This window comes from Squalius cephalus (genome assembly GCF_949319135.1).
Source record: "Squalius cephalus genome assembly, chromosome: 10".
Classification (NCBI taxonomy): domain Eukaryota; kingdom Metazoa; phylum Chordata; class Actinopteri; order Cypriniformes; family Leuciscidae; genus Squalius; species Squalius cephalus.
Genome location: NC_137131.1, coordinates 5,936,458 through 5,947,522, shown reverse-complemented (window position 1 = coordinate 5,947,522; position 11,065 = coordinate 5,936,458). Strand labels below are relative to the sequence as shown.

At 38.8% G+C, this 11,065-nt stretch overlaps 1 protein-coding gene across 1 annotated transcript; it reads left to right on the top strand.

Annotated features, from left to right (window-relative positions):
• Positions 1-3,809: 3,809 nt before the first annotated feature.
• On the top strand, positions 3,810-5,495 carry LOC307165629 (potassium voltage-gated channel subfamily A member 10; the record flags this gene model as incomplete). The annotated part of the gene is made up of 1 exon (XM_079883460.1): positions 3,810-5,495. One exon carries the CDS (start codon positions 3,810-3,812, stop codon positions 5,493-5,495), a length of 1,686 nt encoding a protein of 561 aa, XP_079739586.1.
• Between the last annotated feature and the right edge of the window lie 5,570 nt (positions 5,496-11,065).

Sequence of the window (11,065 nt, the reverse complement as noted above, 5' to 3'; positions counted from 1 at the left end):
GTAACGCACTATTAACATTCTAGTAACTACTATTAATTAACAAGAAACTCTGATTAACAAATTAGTAAGTTATAGCACTCAGTTGAATGTGGTAGTTTACTATTAGCTAATCAGTAACTACTATTTTTTTCATACCTCCCAGTGAACTACTATATACAGGTTCATAATTATCATGAATAATGCATCATTCATTTGGATCGGTATTCTAAAGTGAAAAACATGATAACGACCTAATATTGACTTTAGTCATTGTAAGCTTTTGAGATTTTTGTAAGATTTTGAATATTAACTCCTTCCGATGTGTTTCAATGATCTTGTGACGCTTGATCTTGTGATCTCTGTGACGCTTAAAAAAAGAGATCGTAAATCTAATCCATATGAATTGTGCGGTTTAGTCCAATTTTTCTGAAGAGACTTGATCACTTTATATGATGAACAGATTTAGGCTTTTATTCACATAAACATTTATCAACTCACACATCAGTTGTCAACGGAAGCTCAAGTATGTTCGCTTGACGTGCAAGAACCAATGAGATTCATTCTCGTATTACACAGCACGATAGAGCTTCAGCAAGAACCAATGAGCTTTATTCTCGTGTTACGCAGCATGTTTGAGCTTCAGCAAGAACCAATGAGGTAGAGTCCTGCACGGGTTCGGGTACCCGCGGATTTTGCTCAAACGGGTGAGAAATATCCAACTGTGTCGGATACGGGTGCGGGTCGGGTCGGACACGGGGGAAACACGGGTCTAAACACGGGTCTAAACACGGGTTTAAAACAATCACATGCAAACGTAAAAATATATGCATATTTTTAGGAACACATCTAAAATATGCCTGTATTTCAAGTTGATAAAATCATTTAAAATCCACATCAGCTTATTTGTGCCCGCACGCGCCACGCCCTCCCAGGAATCTATAACGTATAGGTTACTTTCACTTTTAAAAATTCCTCATAACGGCGCGCGCGATCTGCTTGCAGTCGTCGAGATGGATGCTGAGGAGTTGAAGAAAAGAATAGTGGAGATTGTAAAGTTGTCGACAATACGTCATCAAAAATCCAGTGTGTGGGAGAAATTTGGAGTTATCTGAAGAAAATATTGTGAAAGGCTTTGCTGCATGCATTTTCGTGTTGGATAGCCGCAAATGAGGAACTTCATCACTGAGGAAGCACGCAGATAACTGTGGTAACAAAGCAGTTCTATCGAACAGTATTTTTCAAATTTAACACTGTTAAGTATGTGTGGTGTGCAGGGCGTGTTTGAACCCAAAATTGTCAGATGTAGCCTAGGCTAGACGAATTGCGTGGCAGATATAGTGTTGTAGCCGCATCTGTTCGATTGGTAAAATGTTATAAAGCTACTCAGTTTTGTGGTAACGTTAGTCATGTTCTTCATGTACCGGCCTTTTGACAGCTTCGGCTGAAGTTGTCCTTGTGTTAATTGTCCTGTAATAACTTCTGTATGACCTGGCAATAAACATTTTTGTAATTGTGTCTATAATGTGATAGTCTAAACTGATTTTATTTCGGGTGCGGGTCGGGTAGCGGTTCTATTTTAAGCGGGTCGGGTCGGGTGCGGATTTTAATTAGTGCTGCTGTCGGAAAACGGGTCGGATGCGGTTTTAAGCACTGCGGGTACGGGCGGGTGCGGGTTTACAAAATCGGACCCGTGCAGGACTCTGCAATGAGGTTCATTCTCGTGTTACGCAGCACGATAGAGCTTCAGCAAGAACCAATGAGGTTCATTCTCATGTTACGCAGCATGTTTGAGCTTCAGCAAGAACCAATGAGGTTCATTCTCGTGTTACGCAGCATGATTGAGCTTCAGCAAGAACCAATGAGGTTCATTCTCATGTTACGCAGCATGTTTGAGCTTCAGCAAGAACCAATGAGGTTCATTCTCGTGTTACGCAGCATGTTTGAGATTCAGCAAGAACCAATGAGGTTCATTCTCATGTTACGCAGCATGTTTGAGCTTCAGCAAGAACCAATGAGGTTCATTCTCGTGTTACGCAGCATGATTGAGCTTCAGCAAGAACCAATAAGGTTTATTCTTGTTACGCAACACGTTAGAGCTTCAGCAAGAACCAATGAGGTTCATTCTTGTGTTACGCAGCACGTTAGAGGTTCAGCAAGAACCAATGAGGTTCATTCTCGTGTTACGCAGCATGTTTGAGCTTCAGAAAGAACAAATGAGGTTTATTCTCGTGTTACGCAGCATGATTGAGCTTCAGCAAGAACCAATGAGGTTAATTCTCGTGTTACGCAGCATGTTTGAGCTTCAGCAAGAACCAATGAGGTTCATTCTCGTGTTACGCAGCGTGTTTGAGCTTCAGCAAGAACCAATGAGGTTCATTCTCGTGTTACGCAGCATGTTTGAGCTTACGCAAGAACCAATGAGGTTTGTTCTCACGCGTCAAGCAAGTATGACTTCAGCTTCTGTTTATGTTCACTGATCAATAAGTGGTAGTTGTGTGGACTGTCAATGGAGGGCCAGAAATCTCTCAGATGTAAGGATATGTGATGTCTGCAACCAGATTTGTTTCTGCTTACAATTTCTAAATCTGACAAAGGTTCCTTTTGTTGAGCATTAATAATTCCATATGCAACGCAGAAGTGTAACTACAGGTCTACTGCTGTTTTAAATGCCTGTTCTACAATACAGAAGATGTGAATTAAAGTGTCTGTGTGTGTGTTGCCACAGGAGGCCATAAGGGAGAAATTACGAAAAAGTGCAGTTCTCAGCTCTCAAGCACACAAATATGGACGGTTTGGATGCATTATTTATGTTTGTTTAGGCACATTCAAGGAGTTTTCAGGGAGAGACTAAAATGCTATCTGTTATTGTATATCTTTACAGGATTAGTTCATCCAAAAATGAAAATTCTGACAGCATTTTCTCACCCCAATGATGTAGTATCACACCGGTATAACTTAAAAAGTGCCATAAAAGTATCACAATAGTTGTTCAATTAAGTCAATAAAATCATGACTTTTTTTTTTTTTTTTTTGGTGCAAAGGAGAGTTTGTGAGAAAAGTAGAGCTGATTAATTTGGTAGAAGTGTTGGAATCGTTCACATCTCTGTTGAATTGTTCCTTTGGGTTAAATATTTTCAATTAATTGGTTGATTTTTTAGCTTGCAAGACAGGTTTGAATGATTTGTTAACACATCAGTCTGATCGGCTGACTGTTAAAGTCACTATTAAATTTCAGTCTGTTCCTCATACAAAGCTTCAGAAGATGTGGAATATCGTACTCAAGACTTTCATTATACGGTAGTTTTGAAAGCCTTGAAAAGAAGGTAATTTAAAGATTTGACTTAACAAGATGGCGAAAAAATTATTAATCTTAAAAACCTTAATTTTTTAGAATCCTTTAACCTATAATGTGCATACATACCGGTACTTAATTTTGAATGGACTGCAGTTGTGTGTACCATGTTAGCTAAGATTTTATATTTTGCTTGAAATAATGGTGCGAAAAACTAAAATCTCTATTTGTTCATTTTTCATTGTTTTGTTGTAGTTTATATTACTTTAGATTGCTTTGTTGTTCTTTGCCTGACTAATGTGCAACCTTACCTTCCTTGCAATAACACAACTGATTTGTTCCCTTTGTCTTTATCTGCAGATCAGGTGACAGTATCTTGGGATTCGGCTCTCTACTGCAGAATCAGCTTGAATCTTCCCTGATCTCTTCGCACTTTGAGGTGCACAGTGGGCTGGCTGGCCTGTGCTTTTGGCTGCTTGTCTGTCATCTCATCCTGGGTTAGGACCCTGAGCTCAGCCCCAGGGAGGGGAGGGAGGCCATGGAGGTTCCTCTGGTCAACTTTGAGAACCTAGACGACATCGGAATCAACCTGGGAGACCCGAGCGACTCAGGATATCCGACCTCACCCACCTCGGATGTCCCAGAACCAAACCAGGGGACCTGTGGCATAAATTCACCCACACACTCACCTCTGAGAGGAAGACGTCCAAGGCGCTCTCTAGCCTCTCCACCAACACTCAGCAAGAAAGGAACTTCAAGCTGCAACAGTCTGATCTCCAACTGGAAGGTTCTAATGAGCAGCGAGGGCAGTCCCAATGAGGCTCTCTTAGGAAAAGTAGCCAAGGATTGTAGCGAGGACTATTTTACAGAAAAGGAGAAACTCGAAGAGGGTGAACAAAAAGTTGTTATCAACGTCTCAGGGATGATGTACGAGACAACACTTAAAACTTTGAATCAGTTCCCAGATACCTTGTTGGGAGACCCCTTAAGAAGGATTGACTACTTTGACCCCATGAAGAACGAATATTTCTTTGATCGCAACCGCCCCAGCTTCGATGGAATCTTGTATTTCTATCAGTCCGGAGGTAAGATTCGGAGGCCAGCGAACGTGCCATTGGATGTGTTTGCGGATGAGATAGTGTTCTATCGACTGGGGCATGAGGTCATGGAACAGTTCAGGGAAGATGAAGGTTTCATCAAAGAACCCGAGCCTCAACTCCCAACCAGTGAGATTCACCGTCAGTTTTGGCTGCTCTTTGAGTACCCAGAGAGCTCCAGCGCTGCCAGGTCAGTAGCCTTAGTGTCTGTTTTTGTCATCACTATATCTATTTGTATCTTCTGCCTGGAGACGCTCCCGGAATTCCGTGATGAACGTGAATTTATACCTGCGTTCGTCAACTTAACCCGTGACGCCAATGGCACGCTCCTGTCCCCTACTCCTCATCCTAAGGCCATGGCCTCTGTCTTTACTGATCCCTTCTTTGTGGTGGAGAGCATCTGTATCGTTTGGTTCTGTTTTGAGCTTGGAGTACGTTTTGTGGTGTGCCCCAGCAAAAGGGAATTTTTCAGTAATATCATGAACTTCATTGACATTGTGTCCATTTTGCCCTACTTCATTACCGTCATAACAGAACTGATGGCCACCCATGATGAAGAAGAAACTACAGCCGGCCAGAACATGTCTCTGGCCACACTACGTGTCATCCGATTAGTGCGCGTCTTCAGGATCTTCAAGCTGTCCCGCCATTCCAAGGGCCTGCAGATTCTAGGCCAAACCCTAAAGGCCAGCTTGAGGGAGCTGGGCTTGCTTATTTTCTTCCTCTTCATTGGCGTCATCCTCTTCTCTAGTGCCATTTACTTTGCTGAGGTTGACGAACCTGATACTCAGTTTGTGAGCATCCCGGAAGGATTCTGGTGGGCTGTAGTCACCATGACAACGGTCGGCTACGGTGACATGTGCCCTATCACACTGGGGGGGAAGATGGTTGGGATCCTCTGTGCCATTGCTGGTGTGCTGACCATTGCACTTCCCGTTCCCGTCATTGTCTCCAACTTCAACTACTTCTACCATCGTGGAACGGAGCAGGCGGACAAAATCGTGATTGACGCTGCTGCTGAGGCTGCTGCAAATCAGAAAACCAGCGCTGAGGAGAAGTATGAAAGCAATTATTCGCTGGACAAGAGCAATGGGAATTGGCAGACGGGAAAAAATGGCATTCCATAAGGATTGGTATATTTCACATGACTAGCAAAAATGACTGTACAACAATGCACTTAGAAACTCTCCGTTTTATGGTTTGACAACTGTTTATTTAAGAGCTCTACATATATACCTAATGCTATGCATATACCAACAGTACCTTTGCAGAATGTGCTGTTTCAATGGGAGAACTCGATGCTGTTTTAGCCAAAGGCTGCTAAAACACAGCTGGATGACTATAAAACCTCAGAAGCAATCTACAAAAAGGAAGCAAAAAATATTGTAAGGAACATCCCTTTAAGGCTTTACAGTAATAAAAACTGAAATGCACTGAACTGGAAAAGGAACATGAATCACAGAAGACAAAAAAGTACTCGTCATCATTTGCGAGGCAAACGGCTGCATTTGACTGGGGTCAAAACAAGCATTTAATTAATCGCGATTAAGTGCCTGTGTTGCCGAGTCCCTCAAATTAAAGCCGAGGAATCATGAATCTGCACTCTGAGCATCCACCCAGCACCACCTTTTGCTGATGTTGTCGTTCCTTTGGAGTTTTGCACTGACATCACCTTTTGTCCCTGCTGCTTGTGAGAGAAAAGCGTATGCCAAACTGTTATCCATCTTTCAATGTCACCAAATGTCTCCTCTAACAGCCCTGGTATAGTTGTCAAACATAATCAGGCCTGTTTTAAATTTAAATACAGTATCTTACGCATGCAAGTATGTTATATTTGGATGACCCACCGTACTGTGGCAGCATCTGCTTGCTGCTCGTCCCACATTTCCTCTGGTGTTTCTATTTTTGTCAGCATACACATAGAACGAGACACTAGAACTCTATCTTTAGGGTGAGATGTTTTTTTTTTTATTCTTTCTATGCTGGCTTAAAGTTTTTGTACACACCTTTGCTTGGTAATTTCAGACAATTTCACATATCTTGTCCCCTGTTTGACCGAATGTATATGACAACAGTGATGATAGCCAGTAGGATAAACAGCACTTATTTCTTTAACTAAAGGCTTCATTAGCCTACTATCAGCCTTACTTGTTATGCACATCGATATGTATGGCTGAAAAACGCACAAGAATTTAAGCATGAATTAATATGGGTTGGGTTAGCCACTCAAAACAATACTTGTCGGTCAAACAGAGTACACATAAAAGAAGCTTTAATTTAGGTTGGTTCTGATGATGGAGGCAACAAGTGTTATGTAAGAATGGATTTCCATGCATCACACTAATTTAAGCTGACTTGACAAGCCATTAAGGCAGAGAGCATGATCGCACAATGCATGTACTGTATAGTGAAACAAAACCAATGAACGATCAGCCACTATTGAAAGATGGAAAAGATTGCCGTGAATATATCATCCAGCCTAAAGACTTACTTGTAAATGTTTGCAACATCAGGACTTACACAACATAACAGGTTTATCTAATGAACAGAACAAGAAGAATCATTATTTTACAAGCATATTAGTAACATTAATAGCTACGTGAAAACACTTACACAAAGTTTTTGTCATGCAATCATGCAGATAAGCATATGTCTGTCTTTACCCATGATTGCAATAGATTTTCACTTATGAGATATTATTGTCTTTCATAAGAGTACAATTTCTGTCTTTGGAGTAAGAATGAGATCTGTTACGCTCATCACGACAACAGTTTTAATTTTTTTAGTGATTAAACTATGCCCATAGAAATCTGTGCTCCATAACTTGAAGTTTCTTTATTGCAGGAGAGAGAATATTTCCTGCTTTATTCACATAAAACATATTGCACATTTGCATGTTTTTGTAAAGAGCAAAGTTGAAAAAAATAGAGAGGACAAATATTTGTTTCCAAAGCATATTTTGATTGTAGCATTTCAGCACTGACTAAAGCAAAGCAATACAGCACTTTTCAGGGAAGCTTGAAAATTAAACTTATGCCAGCAGTTAACATTGCATTTTTGAGACACTTAACGTATAATTGCAATATAGAACTTGAAATGCTTTTTATTATGCTGTTGTAGATTGTAAAAGATGCATGGAAACACTGAGATCTATGAATTTGATAAAATTATCATGCTTTGACTAGAGGTAGAAATATGACATTTAAATCAACCCTCCATTGTGTCAATGGAAAAATCGTAAGTATATTCCCTTAGGCATGCATTTTATGTCATATTATGGCAAAATATTAATAGCAATATTGAAAGTCATTGTTCAATAATTCCTGAGAGTTCTATTTTGATTTTATACAATATTCCCACTGACTAAGGTGATAATGCCAGTGTTATGTGATTATGGCATTTAGCATCTCGTGAATGTATGCTATGGCTGTATGATATATTTTGATTGTTTAAGCACTATATTTTATTCATGATATTCTGAGTGCCTTTTATTAAATATATATTAAATTTAATGGCTCCATCTTTGTGTGATTTAACAAGGACTCATTGTGTGATTCTCATTCTATGATTATGTGTCGCCCCAACACAAAATCAAATATGTTTATCATACAAAACTAAACAAAAAGTAACATTAAAGAGTGAAAAATTGGTGCCCTCATCTACACATACACCACTTAAGTAAAACAAAAATTATTAATAAAATCTGTATTACCGCTGGCACACTGAATAAAGTTTCTTATAAAAAGCTGACAACATTCTCCCGTTTTTTATTCATCATAGCTCTTTTTCTTTTAATTTTTTTTTTTTAAATTAACATTCAAACTAAAAATGTTCTTATCTGTGTTTTTGAAGTATTATTCATAGACCAGAAGATCAACTCCAAGCATTTGAGAGTTCATAAGGTTTTTATACAGTATTGGAGAGGTTAAAAATTTCATCCAGTTCACTCAGACAGAGTGACCATGATTTGTTGGCATGACCTGTGGAGTTTTTCGGGAAGGAGACCAAACAGTGCAAGATCCCACAATGAGAGCACATTAATCTTTAAGGGCATTTTGTTTGTGTATGTGTGCACCCATTAATGTTTCAAAGCTCACCGTCTATGTAGACTTAAGGGGCATTTTCATTTATTTTGGCTGCTCTAAATTACCAACTTCAAATCAATATAAAATCAAAATTTTGATTTAGTTTAATGTTCACTAGACCCATAGTTGCCCATCAAGCTACAGTATTTCCCCTAACAGGTATTTTTTCGAATGATTTCTCCTACGTATATGGACAAAGTATTTTCTTGTTTTATAAGAAAACAAAGTTGAAAGAATACAAAGCATGTTTGCATGCATGATCTTACATGATTATTGCCATGTAAACACCCTAAATGGCATTATTTTATTGCAGAAAAGTCATAATTTAAGCAAAACCCAAACGACAACCCTAGATTTTTGGACCCTAGATTTTGCTTTGCATGTAAATGCCTTATATTTATCCATTTATTCAGTTGAGCTGTGAATCAAAACACAGGTCAAAATATTCACACATTTATTGCAAAAAAAATGTAATATCTTAAAATATTTTAAAGCAACCTCTAATTCACTATTGTAATTATTGAATCAGCTTTATTTTTTTCTGTTTGCTTCATAGGGGTTATTTCAAGACATGATTGATTTCAGTAATTTGACAGGGAGTCATAAGAAGCACTCTTGTCTGGAGGTAAGAGTCCAGTTGAGACACTAAAATATTGAGCAATGAGACAGCAAAGTAACCAAATACCAAACTATGTATATAGTATGTAAGAGAATGCTGGTAATGTTTTGTGGTTATGTAAGACGAATCCTAGGTATTATATAACCGTCATCTGAGCAGTGTCATTTCTGAAGTATGATATCGCAATATTTGTTTGTCATAAAAATTTAGAGATCAGCAAACAGATAGTCCCCAAGCAAAGCAATTAAAACGTTTGTAAGTATCGTTTAATACTTGTTAAAGTTCACCCACAAATCAAAATTCTGTCATCATTTACTCACACTCATGTTGTTCTGAACCTGTATGAGTTTGTTTCTTCTGTTGAACACAAAATAAGATATTTTGAAGAGTGTTTTAACCACTAACCAGACAGTTGACGGTAGCCATTGACTTCCATATTAGGAAAATACTACTAGGGAAGTCAGTGGCTACCGTCAACTGTCTGGTTACCAACATTCTTTAAACGATCTTCTTTTGTGTTCAACATAAAGAAACATACAGGTTCAGAACAACATGAGGGTGAGTAAATGATGACAAAAATTTTTGTGTGATGAAAAATGTTTTGGGTGAGCTACCCCTTTAATTTCAGCAAACAGTTTATGCAAATTGTCAAAATACAAAAACAAAATGAAATACTAAAGAAACGCATCCTCCTTGGCTTTTCTTTGGAGTAGTATGCATTGCCATTTATATAATTAAATAATATATTTTAAATAATCAATAACAACACTTAAAATATATGAAAATCTCCTCAGCAGTCACACCGGTCACACCACAGGCCAGACTAGGTGCCTTAAACGATGTGTCCTTAATTTTATCTGCTTTTATCTCTAAAACCCGACACTAGACTGATAACCCCTGATAGGACCAATTAGGAGATTGAGGAAAGAAAAATCACACAAAGGCTGCAATCGCCTTAATACCCTGGAGATACCCTCAGTCTCATATATACTTAACTGGTCAGGTGCAAGGTAAGGTCAAGCAGTGTATTGAGAGAGATGTGGTTATAAACAATTAATGGCCGGCCATTTTGTTCTAGTCTTGCACGGTTAAGACCGTTCAGGTCTCTCTAGCTCTGTGGCTGGAACAAGTTACTATAGCAAATTAAGGCTGGGTAAGACTGATTACATCTACAACAGGCAGAAAGTGAAAGAAACTGACCCCTATAACCTGAGCATGGTTCAATTTGTAGTTTCACGCAGTCCTGATTACTGCGGTAACTTTAGTATGCACACCAGACGATATTTGTGGTTGTGCCCTGCAATGCCAAAAGTCATGGGTTTAATTCCCAGGGATAATATGTCTATTTTGAACGCACTTTAAGTCGCTTTGGATAAAACTGCATTGCAAGTGCCTAAAATATAAAAGTCTGCAGTAACATTAACTTAATCTGAATCATGAATTTGGCATTTCAATCCAAATGCCAACTTAAATTCCTCTAAAGGAATACATTTTAATAATGCATTTCCTGAAAATTAACCCACAAGCTTGGCATTGCAAGCATCATGCTTCATTGTTTGAACTGCAAGAGTGCATGAAACGGAAGTTGTGATTGTCTTTTCTTCCCTATTGTGAAGTATATCTGAGTGAAATGGCTTTTTGAATGAGAAAAATTTAGAGTATATAGGACTTGATCTCGTCCTTCAGGAATTGATTGTGTCAGGGTGTAAACCACTAATTCTTCTAAAGTAACACTATCCAACAATGACTAAGGGGGACAACAGTTTCAGCTCAATGGTAATATACATGCAAAAAAACTCATTTGGATGAGAGGAGGCATTGCCTCCACATTACTATCGTCTGATCAGTGATCACCCAGCCATTTGCATAATGCCAGCCTTTCATGTTCAATGAGTAACCACAGTAAACAACTCACTCACTCACTCAGATATCAATACTTTCACGTCTGATTCATGATCAAGCTCATAATCCAAATTACTCTACAAAAAGAGTC